We start from the raw sequence: 18,810 nt of genomic DNA, 5'->3' as shown, positions 1-18,810 counted from the left end.
ATGACTTAAGATATGAGGTATTTTAGTTCAAAGCAATGTGTCTCAAGATGTGCATGTTCGTAATTTTAATATCAAATGAAAGCAGTCTACCACAACCAGAGGCAATATGATGAATCCAAAACGATGTTGTGTCGACTCTAAATTGCAGCAAAATGCAATGGTGATTTAAACCAGTCTGATTTTAGCTCCAATTTACTACTCCTATCATATTTGCAACTCGTGATTCATTTTGAAATGTTTTGTGATTTTTTGCATAGGTCTGTTGGCATGTTGTTTTAAAAGTGGCTTAAAAACCGTTTGCTCTATTTGAAACTTAAAGATTTGAAAGGTCTTGTTGTTATTCAAGAAACTTGGATGATATGTTAAAGCTTTTATTTAAAATTTAAGACGATGAGCAGTAAAACCTGCCGGAAAACAAATGAAAGTTTTTATCAACACTTATTCCGTGCTGAAATTTCTATATAATCATTATCTCTTAAATGTTTATTCCACTGTGATAAAATATTTAATATAGCCGTTGAAGTTTTCAATGGATCAGTAATGCAATAGCATATTTAACGTTGGCAAACTATTGAAAAAGGGACTTGATGTACTTGTCCTCTGGACATTAACCTCCTAAATATTTTGAACGTTACAGTTGCAATGTTTACTTTAATTCACTTACAATGGTTGGTTATGCATAGTCTACACGTTTAGAGTCTATTTCTGACAGCTTCCTCAATCCGTATTTCTTGCTTAAAATAATAGCCTAGATTTGGTGGCACGAATTTCAAGGTTTTTAGTTGTCAAAAAAGTATTATTCATATTTAAGGTAGAAAAATAAAATACTAAAATGAAACATATTTAAGGTAAAACTTTTTTGTTTAATCTATTCTATTGTGCTAAAGCTTTTCAAATTTTAGACACTACTATGCAACAGATTTCGATCTATGACACTTATTTAGTTTTCTTCGCTTTGTATTCCCTTCAACTATATCGTCGGTTTATATCTTGTGTATTTCATTATGTTAAGGAAAATAACTGAACGAAACTCTTCTTTCTCTCGACTGTTAAATACTTAAGTAATTTATATGTACACTTGTAAAGCAATGTTTTAATTTACATAATAATGCACTGTTTATTTAATGCTTTCCTTGTGATGATTAGTGAACCAAACATTGTACAAGCTTCTTTACATTATATTCAGTAGTTCCAAAGTTATTGCCTGGTTAAATGCACATACTATTAACAGCTCAGGTTTTTTCACTTTTGGATGACGAATTGAATGCATTTCTGTACCTTTACTCTCGCAAGTGATGGTGTTTTCTTAAAATAACAGGATCTCTTTATAATGGTTCTTGGAATATTGAAGAAACATTATGATTGTTGAAAAATGATTGTTGGTCTATAGATTATCTTCCATCCAAATAAAATTTATTATTTTGTTAGGTGACTGTTTAGATGATAGTTTGTTCGTCTGGAATCATTCAAAAGATGATTTATTTATTTCATGCATCTTGTTTACAGAAAGATCTACTTTCAAGAAACTTAAATTGATACTATCTATTATCTAATATTATATACCCTTTACAAATAAGCTCATTTGATTGGTCGAAAGGGATGCACGCAAGGGTCCGTAAAAGGAGATATTGACCCGTAAAAGTTATAATGACTCTTGTGATATCACTTTTTCTTATATGTATGAAATATGGGCCAGTAGTCAGGTGAGTGCATTTGAAAAGGGCATATAATATAACAATTATAGACTCATGTTTCTGCTTTTACGGACCTGTAAAACACATATTGACCTCAACACAAGTCAATAACTGTATAATAACGCTTTACAAAATCGATAGGTTAAAACGAGCGCAGTTTTCCGCTTAGCCCTCGGGACTATTGTGCGTTTTCACAGTGGGATTCAACACAATGTTTTATAATAAGGCGACGTCATCAACAAAGCTCAGAGATGTCTGAAATATTCCATAGTATGGGATCAATGGCGCAGTGGTTAGCAGATGGACTCTTGACTCCGCTCTGTCCCTTGCTTGATTCCCTGCCGCTAAGGATAGCTAGACGATAGTTTGGAGCTAGTTCAATTACTTTAGCTTGAAATTTATAAAGAGTTTTAGAACATAGATCTGAAGGTGGGTTCAACCTGGCATTCCATTGAACACAGACTGAATCACATATATCTTTCACACGAAGAGGCGAATTCGGCAACTACTTGGTAAAGGAGTTGTGAGCAAAGTGACACTGATTCCAAGGATTCCAGGACAAATTCCTTGTTTCTGGCCGTCATTGAAAAACGAACGTAGGTTAGCATTTTACAAAACTATTATGTCTGACCAATAATTTGTTAAGTTATTTTGATAATATATTATTATGATTCAAATGAATGAATACCATTGATCAAATTCTTTTATGATAAATAAGACCGACATTTCATGTATCCGTCAAGAGAAAGTTATGCATCGAAACCGAAAAATAATAGAATGCATTGCAAGCAAGAAATCTTTTCATATATATAAATTAAAATGGTAACGAAACAGAAACGCAAACATGCACGAATTGAATTCTTTATAGTTTTAACGCATTCGGTCCAAAATAGTAAAAAAAAAGGTTCCATTTAATCCACAAGGCAGACTTCTTTTGCTTAGCTCATGGGAAGGGTAAATAAAATCGTCTTCTAATATAGAAACATGGCTAGATTAAAAAGTAAGGTTTAGAGATAGTACAAAAGTTCAAACGCCTTTTGTGGCTGTACTCTGTCTTAATGTGTGTGTGTGTCTGTTTGTATTTTGCATTTATTTGTGTTCATGTATATATGTGCTTAATCTGTATGTACTTGTGCTCGTCCCGACTTGTGTTGATACAGCCTGTGTTACAAAACATTACACAATATACTATAAATTACCTCCAATACATCCACATTTATGTACAGAGCCGGAAGTGTACAAGACACGTCGTACTATTTCTACCATTTTTCACTTAGCCTCAATTGTGCTTTTCTGCCATATGAGCCGAATGCTGATACCATGCGATTTCATCGAGAATTTTAAAGCCGGCAATCAAAATCCATGTGTTAACCAACTTGAGTTACACGGGTCCAAATTCACGTTTAGACAAATTTTCTTTTGTTTCAGTACTGATGTTGATTTTAATGCATTGGTAATACAAAAGCTGCGGGTAAGTGGTAAAAGGAATGTGACACATATTTTAGGAACTGAAGGTTGTCAATATGGTCAATTATTTCAGTCCCTCATGAGGTATGTTTTCATTTAGACGCTGCTTTGTATGTCTGCATCTTCTACCTTATCAAAAGTGTTCGAAATGAATGGAGAGCGGATATGGATCTGTATCTATACATGTTTCGACAGTACTAGCTTCTTGCCTAGGTGTCTGAAGAAGATGTTTTACCAGTGCATTCCCTAACATCTTTGGTACATACTGTTACTCTCTGGAATAACCAGTTTTAGAAAAAACAAAATCTCAGAAATAATTAGATATATTAACTAATTTGTATCAGACAAAACAATAACCAGAAACGATGCATGAGTGGCTTAACGTTGCTATTCATTACAGACATTATACATGGAGTTATACGAACATACGACTGAATTTATTTTCTAGCTATATAAAATATATCGTAAACATTATGTATACAAGTAAGACTTTAAAGCGTGTGTGGTGCTGTGACCAAAACGGATCTAGTGAAATTTGGTTCTATTAGTAAAATATTTCGTTAAAAAGTATTCTAAAGGTTAGTAGCAAATTATTTCCCTCTCCATTTTTGCGTTGTTTACACAAATATAATAAAGTCACACAAAAAAATTATTGTTTAAGTCAATTTAAAGACTTGGTTATATACAAATACGATTGTTTGAGTTATTTTATCTATATCAAGACAACAATTTAAGCGTCACAACACAAAAAGATAATACATCTAAAAAAAAATCATGTTTACGTTTGCCATTTCGATATGCATTGTCCATTATTTGCCCGTCACGATCACGGAAAATAATGTAAAATAAGGATAAATGAATAAAATATTGGTACCATAATTGACGGGGTAAAATATGTTTACAGCATCATCTTGAAGTTTTCATCAATATATTTAAATGACATCTCATGAGTTCAAGACAATATTCCATTTTCTAGAATTAAATGTTGGTTATTACGAATCAGAGAGATGTTGCTGTCCATATATCACACTAAATCCATCATAGTAAACATTACTGACATATGTTAATACATGCAAAGCTTGAACTGTTCCAACGTCTCTAGAAAAACTAAATGCAAATTAAGTTAAAATAAACTGTGTTAATCAAAAGCACATATAATTATGCAATCTTGCACACTGGTTGAGACATTTCGGGGTTTTACCAGTGCTGACATTATTCGTTTTACACACCGGTGTAAAGGGTTGTTCCAACGTCTTAATGATACGGCATCATAACGAACTCGTACATATTCATGTGAATCTGTATAAAATATTGCAAAGTTAAGCAAATCGTTTTCTCGTATTTCTTCTGTTATTTTGTTTATACTGTATGCCTCATATGTAAACCATAACTCCAAAGTTGGACCTTTTCATTCGCATAAACATCCAGGCAATGTTACAACGGAAACATGAATACCTGTGCTTAACTATGGAAGTGACATTTTGAAGGAAACAATGAAATATGTTTGGCCTTTAATTTGTAATTTATACCGACCAACCCAAGAGTATAAGTTTCGTCACTTCATTAGGTAAAGACCATTGCTTTCGCAAGGCATCGTTCTGACATAATATTATATACAAAGTAGGAAATAGCTTCAAAAGCTTCTCTTTGAATAAAAAGGAAAACATTTAATTATCAAGCGATAATGGACGTTGTTTTACGGAAGACGTGTTTCTTTCTTGCTGTCTTCGGTTTACTCCTGCAGCTTGCTCTTGCAGCTAATATCAACAGGACTGCCAGCGAAGACATAAATGGACAATATTTGTTGGACATGGGTAGAAAATTGAAAGATCAAACCTTACAAGCGATAGGAATTGCGTTTATAAACCTTGGTAAGAATCGTTGCGGTGAATGGACCCCTTGGTCCTCCTGCACAGCTGGTACTCTTGGTTATTTCGGTATAAAAGGGCGAAAAAGGACGTGCGGTGATGAGTTAAGTGTAGAAAAATCTGAAATAGATTTCAGTATTTGTGGAACACTTTGTCCGCCTGATTATTATCAAACTGCTAACAGATTTTGCGTGAAACTGCACATGTCGTCTAAATCGTATATGGACGCCGATAGCCACTGCCAGGCTGAAGGAGGATATCTGATCAATATCGATTCACATACCAAGTTTACGGACATTCAGAATCTGAACATTTATTTGTCGAATAAAGTGTTCATCGGCGGACGTCGCAAAGACGCGCATTCTCCGTGGATGTTTGAGTATGGAAATAAAAACGGATATTTCAGGTGGGGATCTGGGCAACCGAGCAATGGATCAAATGAATTATGTTTGTATATATATGGAAGCAGTAAACTGATGTACGATGCGAACTGTCAGACGAAACATCCATTCATATGTGAAATAATTATGTGAGAGCATCTAAGTTAACGGAAGAAATAGTGCGGTTAGTTTACTGACTTTTAAAGTAAATCCATATATATATTTTAGCGAATATTATCAGTGTTAAAAACAGACATGCTATCATAAAAGGAAAACCATATGAAATATCGAAATTATTTACATTTTGATGTGTGCTAAGGATAAATTTTTAGGCATATTATGTATCTATACATTTCACATGTCATTCGAATGTTATTATGAAGGAAACATGTAAAAGGGAAGTATTACGGCGTTGTTTGGAAATCTAAATCTAAGACACTATCATTCTTTGTACATAGAACTCTTTTACTTTAACGTAGATATAATAGAAAATTGTATAATCAAAGAAGTAGTGATAATTCAACAGAAAGAGATAATTGTATATTACTATCTTAGATTAATCTATTGTGTATTGTTACTTTCTTTTGTTTTTGTTTTTGTTTTTTTAAATAAAGTGCTGCCCCAAAATTATTTGTATGATTTATAAACAGGTTTGTTCTTAAGATACACATTTAAATAAGTTATTTCGTTCAAAACACATGTGTCTTCTACCAGATTCCTAGAAAACGTTTTTAAAAGGCAATGTGTCATTTATCTTATATGAAACATGTCTAATTAGCAAAGATGATTCATCAATCTGATTGCGGAAAACATTACATATTACCCTGAAATATTCTATGATTCTGAACGATAAAGGTTCATACGTACTCATTATTTGGAATTAAAGTGTTTGTATTTGTATGCGTCCGCGTGCGTGTGTGGTGAGAGTTGTTTGTGCGTGTAAACTATTTCTGTACTTTAATAAAAGCTATTTACTGACCGTTTTTAGCGTTCTTCACACAATTCCCGGAATGCTGCCTTATAATTATTAAGGGTAAACGGTAAGTTTTTTATTTAACATTGGTATGCGGCAAAAGTCTTCGCCTGGGTTGCTGTACATATCCACCTGAGCAGAAGACGTATGCATATTTGCCTCCAATGCATCCGTACATGTATATATAAACTGAAGCAATAAAATTAAAGAGAGCACAATGTATTATCACGGTGGCAAAGACATCAGGCCACGTTTTCACAAAACAGTTTCAGTCTCAGCCGAGTTTGAGACATTCTCGTATACCAGACGTCTAGCATGTCTTTTTTTATTATTTTGACGAACCTCTGATGGATGAGAATGAGTTTGAGATTGAAATTTTTAATCGCAAAATTTACTAACACTTCACGATTAAATTCCAGTTGAGACTGAGCATCAATACGAAAGACTCAGTTTAAAAGACTCATTAACTTAACATTAAATACTTAACATGCACTTGAGACATAGAATAAAACTCAAGTTCATCGCCAAACTCAGCTGACACTGAAAATGTTTTGTGAACATTGTTCCAGGTAGCTTAGGACCTGTTAAATTGCATGCAAACGCTCACACTGTATCCATGTCAAATAACAATATTAACATAAGTAATCCCAGTTACATAGGTTTATGTAACAAAAAAACACACAAAATAGATCATGTAGACATATATAACAGTAAACCTAACCAACCATCATTAATCATATTGTTTGTTAGTGATCATCCACGTAATGTGTGGGGTCAATATGATAAACGGGGTAGGGGTGGGGGGCGAGGCGTTAGCCTTTGTCCCTTATTTATCATACTGATCCCACAGATCCATGCAGGATCACTAACAAACCCTATAATTGATTTGTTTTAACGACCACTTATTTTAGTCTAGAATGCCATGAAAATCTACAGACCCTCCAGAGAAATATAGGGGTCAGCACGTGACCACCTTTTATACAATGAAAATGTAGGAATCTAATGAGAGATAAAACAAATACAATTGTGTTCATTTTATTTGTTGAAAACATATCATCAAGCTCATAACCAAACAATCAAATGTTAAAGAAGCTTGCTGTCAGTAGGCTTTCAGGACTGCCTTGGAGTCATCCGTTTGTATAGACAGACACAATCAAAGATAAAAGCATAGTGTCAAACTGAAAAAGGGCTAAAATTGTCAGGTCTTAACCTGTTTCAATAAAACTTACACTTTTTAAAAGATTTTTAGTTTTACTTTCTTAAATTACAGATCAAAATAAAATAAAGAACACTTTTTTATGATAATACATCGACAAATCTGGCATATACTAGTAGGTAGAAAGAAAAGGTAAATGTAAAAAAACAATTGAGCCGCACCATGAGATAACTAAGTAAACATAGTGCATTTGCGATCAACATTGACCCAGACCAGTCTGCAGCCTGTGCATCCGCGCAGTCTGGTCAGAAGCAATGCTGTTCGCTTTCAAAGCTTATTTCAACCAGAGAAACCATTAGCGAACAGCATGGATCCTGACCAGACTGCACAGGCTTGTCTGGACCCATACTGGTCGCAAATGCACTATGTTGATTTTCTCATGGTGCGGCTCAATTATCATTGCTTGGATACCATAAAAACCTGATGAATCGGGCTTTTGTTCCTTTCTTTTTTCCCAGTATTGTGCTTCAGACTAACAAATTCCTTTACCCATTTCATTTTGCTGTTTCCAAAGTCATTTACGAGAATGGAGCCTACATGGCCAGGTGTTAAAGGTCACCCGCCCCTAATTATGTAAATTCAAAATCTCGCTCGGGGTACAGAATTCTTTCATGTGAGGCAGCAATCCAGCATGCTAACGAATGGTCGTCGGTTCCACACAGGTGCCTGTTTCTATAAAAAGACCCGGACGTGTTCCTGGTGTATGCATCCCAAATCATATTGTGACCTGTGTGACGTTAAACAACAACTCCCGCTCCAAAAAGGGCAACGTATGTGTTATATCTCCATGGTAACTGCGTACGGTACAAGCTTTCAATACAGTTTATTCCGGACATACTTTGAATATTACGTTCAACGTGTATTTATTATATTACAGAAGTTACATGCAACTGTAAACTTATTACAGTTTTCTATTTCTGTATGAATAACATACAGTTACAAAAGTAATCTATAGGTTGCCTAGTGGTTAAGGTGTCGGCCGCACAACTCAGGGGTCGGGGATTCTAGCACCACTGGAGTCATGACCACGCCTCCCGTTAAGACACCAGTACTGTTTTTCAGGAATCGCACTTGAGAGTGGTTCAAATAAGCTTGAAGTTCTCATCATAATCGAGCTAACAAAGATTAGTATAAGCCAAGAGTATAAACCAAGAGTAATGCTATTGGGACTAGCATAATTAAAAACAGCGAAATAAAGCATATTTCAATGGTTTTATTTTCACATGTCTTAAAAAAACAATGTCTAACAATATGACAAATAATATACGTTTTGCTAGCAGTTCGCTGTTAACTCCTCTGATGTAAATCATATGAGCCGTGCCATGTGAAAACATACTGCGTTTGCGAGCAGCATGGATCCGCGCAGTCTGGTCAGGATCCATGCTGTTCGCTTTCAAAATCTATTGCAATCAGAGAAACCATTAGCGAACAACATGGATCCTGACCAGACTGCGCGGATGCGCAGGCTGGTCTGGATCCATGCTGGTCGCAAACGCACTATGTTGGTTTTCTCATGGCGCGGCTCATATATGAATTAAAATTCGTGATTAATGGAAATGATGTTTCAGATGTGATGCTGGACATAAAAAAGTAGAATTACTTAATGTAACATACGAACTCAAACAATTATACAGCAGATAGACTATAGTCTGAATCAGCAGCTTGCTTATACAACTGATCTGCCTGACTTGAATAATCTTTTTAAAAACTTCAATCTCTTTCTATATTTCTATATAGTTTTTGTCACCTCTGATTATCCCGATTTTTTTAAACAAAGGGACATAATATTGCTGCAGATATTTTAATATCATTAGCAGTTATTTCCCGTGCTTCAAAACGGTCTACAGCTTAGCAGTCAATTACAAATACATATTACAAGTAAGATTTTGACTGGAACAAATGATACTCTTTTGATGAGATAGTCATTACAGTAAAGAGCAAAGACTAAACTTATTCGCTCGTGTCTACCAGATCTCACTGTTCAAGATTTACCAAAGTTTTCATAGCATTGTCAGTATTTTAGTACAAACCAGATCGTAAATATTTTACAGTAAAATTAGATTGCGTATCATTAAACTTGAAAAAGTGTTTTCATGTAATTGAATTAAGACGGTGTATTTAAAAAAGGTACTAACACTGTATATATTTAGAACAGTGGAATGTGATGCATTTATTCGAGTCTGATAAACAATTAGATTGCTTTCATTCATTTTCTTTCCTTTTCCCGTAAAAGAGGAAATATTGTAGAAAATTTAGAAAATTTACATAAAGGTGGGTCTTCTATGTATGGCTTAATAAAAAGGGTCCCCACCATTTTCTAAAACCGCCTTCCTGACAGGGAAGAACAAACGAAGAGTCGTCGATAAAAAAGTTTTATATCTATGATAAACAGAGTCGTTTATCACAATCCATAAAATACAAAAAGAAATTAAGAAATTACAAAACATAAAACTAACCAAATGAATGTCTTAACATTATATAAATAGAGGTTTTTCAAGTATATGAACGGTATAATTGTACAGAAATATATATTGACTTGTATTGCAGTATTCATAAATTGATAGTTTGGATCTTTATCGTCAGGTTTTTGCGTTGACATCAGCAGCAACTTTTAAGATTTTCATGAGTTATTAGTTTTCGATTTCACAGCCTAATATCTATCTTCCAAAAAATGTTAACAAGACATCAACTTTGGATTTGCCCACAAAATCGTTTTTGTTAAGTTGAAAAAGCCTTTAAAAAAACTCATATAGAAATAAAACGTTGAAGTGTTATGGAAAAAAACCAGTCCCTTTTTTCTGAATGATCTAACGTATGCATAATTATGACAAAAACACAAACACCTGTCATTCAGTCAAACGACTAATAGTTTTTAACGTGTGGGTGATTTAAGGCATACCGTGGCATGATGTATATTGACATAAGGCATTTTCATAATTTTACACATTGTTATTTAATTTATAACAAAATAAATATATGTCCGTTATCACCAGACAACACACTACATCATTCACACACTCAACATATCGATGGATATCAGGTACAAAAACTCGTTGAATCTTCAGAAGAACACAAAAGGAATAGCTAATAAACTCTACGGATTAGATATGGAATGGTGACAGTATACTGCCGGAAATGACGTAACAGTATGCAAATAAACCGGAAGTTATACGCTTACTTCTATAGGCACAATCTATACACACACAACTGAACATCTTCAAGATATCAGACGAACACTATCATACCAATGTGTTTCACATACTTACTTTTGAATTAAATTGGACATAATTTGTTACATATAGCAAACACTAAGATATTATTGCCGGACGAGACAGCAACAGTTGTTATGCAATTAAGATTAGATGTAACGTATTTATCTACCTTTTAACGTTTTCCATAGGAGATATATCCATTATATTTACTCATATCTACTACAATATTTGTTTCTATCACATTTCATAATGAGATAGTTACCTTTAAGGCATAAGTTTGTACAATAACAGTACAACACATTCAGACGCAAACAGATAACTGAGACACTGTTCAACATTTACACATTTTAAACAACAACAAAATATTTAATTTATAAAACAAAAATTGCTTAAACATTTACTACAGTAACATTTTCTACGCTCTTTGCCGTTTTAAAACCGAATGCATAATACATATAGAAGTAAAATACTTAATAGCAAATGAATCAAACCATAAGCGACTATTACTACAGAACGGTATTTCAAGTGCAAATCAAACCTGGTCTTAGCATTTTCAACCATACTAAATTACATAATCCAGACCAAATATATCGCTTTAATTAAACAGGAAGGGATGACATAAAATGTAATCGTGTGAAGAACGGCACCTCATGATTACTTGTCGCAGGTACCACTTATGTGATTTAAAGTACCGTGTGTTTTAAATATTTGCCCAAATTACTTCAAACAGGACTGGAACTTTCTTCTGACCCTAGGCAATTATCTTATTAAGCTTTGCAGATATAGGACCAAGCATTCTGTATTGTTTGAAACTGCTTTCTACACCCTTCCCAATAAGACAAAGTGGTCCACTAACATCTACAGGCATTCATACCCAATCTACTGACCATAAGTAATAACTTTATACCAGTGTAGTTAGAAATGATTTCCAATAATTGATCGGAAAAAGTTTTCTTTCTATAAAAGTAACTGTGAGCTTAATTGACCTGTTGACCTTAACAACACAGACTGATCTACTGATCAAAGGCAGTCATGCATTTCAGTTTGTCATTTTCTAGTTAATTGTTTATTCTCAAAGGAATGGTGACCTTGACCTTTGTCGTATTGTCTCACCGTTAAAACAACACAAAAAGATTGACAGTCGTGGCCCAAAGTGTTCTCCAGTTAAGATCTTAAACTGAATGGTTTATCGGCTGGCGGAGGCGTACACAAAAATATAGTCCCCTCTTTTTGTAAGAGGATTGTCAGTGTATCTTCAGCTTATCACATTTCAACATTTATGAAATAACTTTACAGTCTATAGCGTCTAACACTAACTGGAAACAATTCAACCAAACTAAAAAACACTTTTCTGAACATCAATTTACAAAATATAATCGCCAAGCAATCATCAAATAAAACATATAAATCAATAAAATACTTTGATATTTAACAACATTTCTCCAAATACACATTTCACTATGCGATCACCTATTACACTTCTATAACATCGTAATATCAATCAAACACTTCTTTGTGATTTCTATCATTAGGCACTGTTGGTATTGCATTGAACGTCACGCCGTTATTTTCTACTGTCTTAGTTCCCTGATCACCGCCCGTGTTTCTCGTGGACTTGCATTTAACAAAAATAAATCGCAACTCCTCTGTCATTTCCGACCAGAATGTTTGCTGAAAAAAGGAGGGAGGTTCAAGGTCATTTGATACCAGGGGCATACCAGCATATATTAGGTATAGGAAATAGAGATCAATATAATTGCACCTTTACTAATCCTACCAGGTGTTCTGTATTACAAAAGTGGATCTATTGTGACATTTTGATACAAGCAAAACTGTATTATCTGCACTATTATTTACCTACTGGTACTTCGTTTTATTATTGGCTTGTTAAAAGTTAATTTTTTACCATATGTAAGTTGACAGAATCATAGGAACCATGTCTTGAGGGGTAAATCAAACACAAATGAATAAATCCTTAATGATTTTGTTGTGCAAAAAAGTATGATATTGTGTCTTAAACAGTTTTCATTTTCCACTCAATTGTGTAATTGCAAGGGAAGTAAACTAATAGATCTCTACTTATAAGTACTAGCCCAAGGCAAGAGTTGTCATTCTTTGTGGATCACAACTTTAAATTAAAAATTAAAACTTCTGTTATTGATATTAACAAAACTATCATAAACTTCACATTTGTGAAATCATTTTTGGTTATTTCAAGGACTTGGAAATTAATTTCTAGACTTTATTTAATGTAATTCTATCATTGAAAATTTTAGGGCCTATCTCTACATATATATTTGATTTCAAAAGGTGGGTAATTTAATCACTTAATACAGCCAAGATTTAGGTCGTTATAATATTGCAAAAACTGAAATGAAAACATAATGTACATATAACGTGTTTTTGTGAAGAACAAATGTAGTCACATCTTTAGATTATTTCGCCTAGGAATTCAGTTTTTTACAGAAAAGGGGCACTTGTCGACAGGACCAGTACCTTCATATGCCTATAAACGTCTTTACCCACTCAGTTATCTGCTTTTACACCAGAACAAGTGAGCAAGCAAACTATGAGAAGGAAAATTGACAGATTACAAATTTGGTATCAGTTTATGAATTATCTTAGCTTTGCCACTCAAGGTAAGAGGTATAATTTCCTGTTTTGTTAATTTTCATCTTGCGCGGATGATAACAAAAAAAAGACATGAAAAGCTAGACAAACCTTATCTACACGTGCATTCCTACTAACTTTCCACAGAAACTCTAAAATTGCCACAAGTAGCGCAAATATAGTACCACCGGCTAAGACTACAAAGACACCGCCTACGTTAGCCACGCCCAACGCATTCGTGTTCTTCTTCTTATCTGTATCGTCTTCACAGACAGCACCACTTTTCTCTACCCACCTGTTTAATTAGAAAAAAAATATACTACATTTTTCAGCAATGCATGTTATCAACGAACATAATGAATATTTAACATCAGGATGAAAGTTTGCATTTTTCTTCAACTTTGGAACATCATATTCTACTGATTTCTCTTAGAAATACAAAACGGATTGGTCCATCATTCCATTGAGGCAGTATCACTTATCATTCAAAGGGGTGTTCACCTGAATAGCAAACAGTACAGTCAAAGACCAGCTTGCACGGTCGTGCAGACAGCCAGATCTTGTTCTGCTCTGTCCACAAAGGCAAAAATCACCTGCTGCCGGTAAGCTAAAGGCGCTACGTTCATAGGAAGTGGCTGCGTTCATAGGAAATGGCTATTCCTTTTTTGAAATCCTCCCTTGTTTTTAAAAAAATGTGAGATTAGTTAACGGTATACGGTATACGGCATACATACCATTTTGTATAAAATTTGGAAATTACTTGCTTCTGTTGTAAATGGACTATTTCCTTTGATAAAAGTGCTATCCATGGAGAATCTGTAATAAATATTAAATTTTAAATATTCATCATTATCATATATACAGATATTTCATGAAGTTTAGATATTATGCACGTTTGCGTTGTACGCCTGAAGGTGCAATCGGTTGTAAATAGTTTTGAGTTATATTCCCCAAGTTAACTACACTAACAAATTGATACCAAATTAGAAGGTGCTTTTGTCACAAAAACATATGTGTCCCCGATGTATACATTTAGCACTGGTGGCCATTTTGTGCAGCGAAGCGGAACGTGTCGGCGATATGCACAACTAGGCTTGGTTCTGATCACTCCTGTGACGTTTCGTCGAAGTCTGTCTAGTAGTTTGACCTGCGGAAGCCGAACCAGATTTTCCTATTGTTAACACTGGGTCCAGTTGTTCGAAACTTTAACCGGCTGTTAAACTAACCGCCTGTTAAATTTTAATTAAAAATATTTGTCTTGGTGGGAAAAACTTGCATGATGTTTGCTTTTACTGCAAAGACTTTTTAGTGTTCATTATCCTCAACTCATACATTTGTTTTTCTGTGTGTTTTAAAATGTCGAAATACAAATGTATAACTTTAAAATTTAACCAACTGTTTGCTTAATCGCCTGTTAAAGTTTCGAACAACTGGGCCCTGGTGGCCATTTTGTGCAGCGAAGCGGAACTTGCCTGTGATATACACAACTAGGGTTGGTACTGATCACTCTTGTGAAGTGTCGTAGAAATCCAGCCAACCGTTTGACCTGTGAAAGCTGAACAAGATTTTCCTATTTTTAGCTCTGATGGCCATTTTGTGCAGCGAAGCGGAATGTGTCGGCGATATGCACAACTAGGCTTGGTACTGATCACTTTTGTGATGTTTCGTTGAAATCCAGCTAGCAATTTGACCTGTGAAAAGCCGGACAAGATTTTTCTATTTTTAGCTTTGGCGGCCATTTTGTGCAGCTAAGCGGATCTTGCCGGCGATATGCACAGCTAGGCTTGGTAATGATCACTACTATAAAGTTTCGTCGAAGTCCGACTAGCCTGTGAAAGCCGGACAAGCTTAATGCGGACGGACAGGTCTACGTCTATACATTAGTCACAAATATTGATACTGTGTTACTTTACTTTAAAACTACAATAGATATTTTCATGAAACCTTGTTTATAGATGGCATTGGGAATATGCAGGAATATGCAGGTCCTTCAGTTAAGTTTCAATTACCATTTACAGCAAATATGACAATTGCCCCTTCCGGTAGGGGACTTTAGTTACTGGGCAGTATTCTTATTTTATTCCAGCTTGAAAACTCACGAGTCTTTATGTTCCAAGTCAACTTGTATGCATTGCATAACCAATATTTATATGCTTTCTTTTAGCATTCGTAGTAATTACGTCTCCACCATAGATGGGGTAGACATATTGTTTCTGCCTTCGCCGTCCGTCCGTCCGAATAGACGGACGAACTGATGGACCAACAATGTGCATATTTTTGTATTTCCATCTATCTAAATTCTGGGATTCAAGAAAAAATCTCTTGTACTTTAAAGTCACGACAGAATCGACCATTTGTGACTGATGGATCGACAGACAAATGGACGTATGAACTGATAGATCGGCAGACAGATGGACGCACAAACAGATAATTAGAGAAAACAATAACCTGCATATTTCCAGATTTTTTTTCAGTCTAAGTACCTATTTTAAAATCTTTTGTACATTTCAAGTTATCGCAGGATCCATTTTCTTGTCACCTTTTGTGTTACTAATTGTTAACATAGCTAGCGAATTTACTGACATTTTTTCTATATTACCATAGCAGTCGCACTTGTTGCAAAACACAAAATTGAAACAGACATGCGTATTCTCCATACTGCTGTCTATCCATGTACCTTTCATTAAGAATAAACGTACATATCTGCCATTGTGGTATCAGCAGTGGTAGAATGTGCATAAAAATCATTCTGAGAGCTTACATATATTGTTACACGTGTATTTCTTATACAACAACAATATAGATATCACTGCACTCATTAGACAGTAAAGGGAGACTATAAGACAGTAAAGGGAGACTATTAGACAGTAAAGGGAGACTATTAGACAGTAAAGGGAGACTATAAGACAGTAAAGGGATACTAAAACCTTTCCGAAGGTAAATGTCTCTCTGTGATCATCTTTCAATTTATGTTTTCACATTATCGGTTGTCTATAATCTTTAGGAAAATAGTTTGAGATAAACATTCTACCTAAAAAGCCCATAATGTATTACTATGGTACTTTAAAACAGATCTTACATTGTAAGTTTTTCGCATGAAATATTTTCGAGATACTGACAAATTCCTGGGGTCGTATTCATAAAGCATCTTAAGTATAAGTATAAGAAAGTGATTATTTACTAGACTTAAGTTGAAATCACCACAAACTTAAGTAAAATCTTAAACTTAAGTCAAAACTTATACTTAAGATGCTTTATGAATACGGCCCCTGATGTTTATCAAATAATGCAAAATGACCTACTTTTGGCTATTCCGGTTTACTCCCTCGTACTTAAAACCGCATTTTATTCCAGATTAGTATCCCTTCCTGGTGTAATTCGAACGTGTTACAACGGAAATAGATTCGGCCTTCGTGATTAAATTACCACGCATCTGAACTCAAAACTGTGTTTTATTTGCCAACAAAACACGCAAAACTAAAATCTATTTCTCCCCAAAAAACAATTACATCATAGTTCTGTTAACTATATATTTTACCTTTCGGCCCGGCTAAACCATAGCCTTTTGAGTCCAGTAGGTCACCAACTTGCATAAGGTCACAATTTCTCTGTACTTGGTAATCTATTGAAGTAGACTCGGCTAAAAATGCATAATTTTCACTCTTGACTTTTTCAAATCCTTCTGTGTTTCCTTTTACCAGCACTCTGTCTCCGTTAGCGTTCATGTATGCATTCATGCGTTTGTATGTTGACATGTTAGAATTCTGAAAGCAAATGTTATCTAGTTTTGAGTATTCATTTGTAACTGAAATTAAAACGACACAAAAACACCCGCTCACCTGACGACAATTTGACATTGAAACTGTATAATGAGTGGTAAAAGCTATGTTTACGTACGAAAACCATGAAATTTACATCCTAGACATTGAAAACACGGAAATAAAAACGTGTCCGAGCATATTGGCTCATCACTGATATCAATAAGAATACAACTGAAACATTACATAAAGTCCTAGAAATGGTAATAATTGTTGAATAAAACGGTGTAGATGCTCTATGTATCAGTAGTTAACCTCATCTTTATAGGTCATTTTTTTTTCACTCTTTTCTATATAAATCCGCCATTTTGTTTTTGTGGAGTCATTTTTTTTGAAGACGATTACCTAACAATAGAGAGCCGCACCCTTAGCAACTTCCAATGGTTCACCCATCGTCTGCTACCGAGAATATTGAGTTTTTTTAAAAAGACTTCACACAAAAAAATGGCGGATTTATATAGTACAGAAAGAAGGGAAAAATGACCTACAAAGATGAGGTTTACTACTTGTATCAATGGCACTATCCCTCTGGTATTGCAATCATTTCGGATTTGAAGGGTTCCACTGTGTACAATAACAACTTTAATAGTTGATTCTGCGATATATATGAATAAACTATGAGCAGTTGGAGCGTATTTTTGCAAATGCGTTCTAAAATAGAAACGCTAAAGACGTTCAATTTAAGGTATCGTATACAGTGTTAAGGACAACGATCCAGTGGCAATATTGTCCTCAGTATGCGGTCTCTTAAAACACAACTTTACAGCAGTGTGTGTATCGAAATGTAAATGATCAATATTTACACAAAAATGCATAATAAGACAAAGCTGCTGAAAACAGGTATGTGCGAAGATGCAATGTCCGAGTACGAAATTAGGTGGAAAAACATAATATGCCACACGAATTTGATACACTACCTTAAAGAAGTCTCTCGTAGAACCGGATGCGAGTGTTCCATACTTTATATCAGTTTGTAAGGAAAGGTCCTCGGCGTTTGTGATTGGTCCAACCATTCGGCTTTTCGTCAGAAAAGCTGCCAGGTTAGCGGTGTAGGAGGACACAAGTATGAGCGTAAACAGGTACCATATACTCGCCACAAACCTGGTCGATGACGCCTTTGGTGCTACATCACTGCCTGTGTGGGTATTGGTGAGTTGTCACGTAAAATAGAGCCACTAATCAAAACGTCGTTCCGTATTTTATTAAGAAATGATCATTCTGAGTTCATTAATAAAGATACTTTATATTTGTAGCGGTTTTAATTCACTCCTATAAAACATTAATTTCAAGATACTGTATTTATTCAAAGTATGTTGTTTTCGTAACATAAACTATTTTGTTTTGATTATATTTTCAAAACTAGAATTTCAAAAGATTTAAAACAGCAGTTTCTTTTACAATGGCGACCCACATTTAGAACGGCTGTCTTATTTCTACATGCTTAAGGGGAATACAATTCTTGCTAATTCATACAGATTACGTTTAGCAGGAGAAAATCCAAATTCGTTCAACATGAGTTTGGCAATTACTTTAATGCTAACACATTCTTAAGGAAATTATTAAAGTAACACA

At 34.6% G+C, this 18,810-nt stretch overlaps 2 protein-coding genes across 8 annotated transcripts in view; one reads left to right on the top strand and one right to left on the bottom strand.

Moving 5' to 3' along the window:
* Positions 1-4,748: 4,748 nt before the first annotated feature.
* Positions 4,749-6,387, top strand: LOC128556719 (C-type lectin BfL-2-like). Its single transcript, XM_053542370.1, has one exon. It carries the CDS (start codon positions 4,846-4,848, stop codon positions 5,560-5,562), a length of 717 nt encoding a protein of 238 aa, XP_053398345.1. The 5' UTR covers positions 4,749-4,845; the 3' UTR covers positions 5,563-6,387.
* Positions 6,388-8,796: 2,409 nt separating this feature from the next.
* LOC123552605 (glutamate receptor ionotropic, kainate 2-like) overlaps positions 8,797-18,810 on the bottom strand; it is a 119,512-nt gene continuing 109,498 nt past the window's right edge. For 6 of the 7 annotated variants that reach the window (XM_053540151.1, XM_053540154.1, XM_053540148.1 and 3 more), the window contains exons 13-17: positions 18,156-18,373; positions 16,959-17,184; positions 14,155-14,236; positions 13,532-13,715; positions 8,797-12,481 (exon numbers count right to left, since the gene is read on the bottom strand). In XM_053540151.1, the coding sequence (XP_053396126.1) occupies positions 12,308-12,481; positions 13,532-13,715; positions 14,155-14,236; positions 16,959-17,184; positions 18,156-18,373 (884 nt within the window). In that variant the 3' untranslated portion in view covers positions 8,797-12,307. The remainder of the gene's footprint in view (positions 12,482-13,531; positions 13,716-14,154; positions 14,237-16,958; positions 17,185-18,155; positions 18,374-18,810) is intronic. The other variant, XM_053540149.1, reaches the window with a different exon arrangement.

The sequence above is a fragment of the Mercenaria mercenaria genome, chromosome 4 (genome assembly GCF_021730395.1).
Source record: "Mercenaria mercenaria strain notata chromosome 4, MADL_Memer_1, whole genome shotgun sequence".
NCBI lineage: Eukaryota > Metazoa > Mollusca > Bivalvia > Venerida > Veneridae > Mercenaria > Mercenaria mercenaria.
This window is presented reverse-complemented; position numbering and strand designations above follow the sequence as displayed.

Excerpts from the sequence above, each read along its gene's own strand:
- LOC128556719 (XM_053542370.1), top strand. The coding sequence starts at position 4,846 with ATGGACGTTGTTTTACGGAAGACGTGTTTCTTTCTTGCTGTCTTCGGT.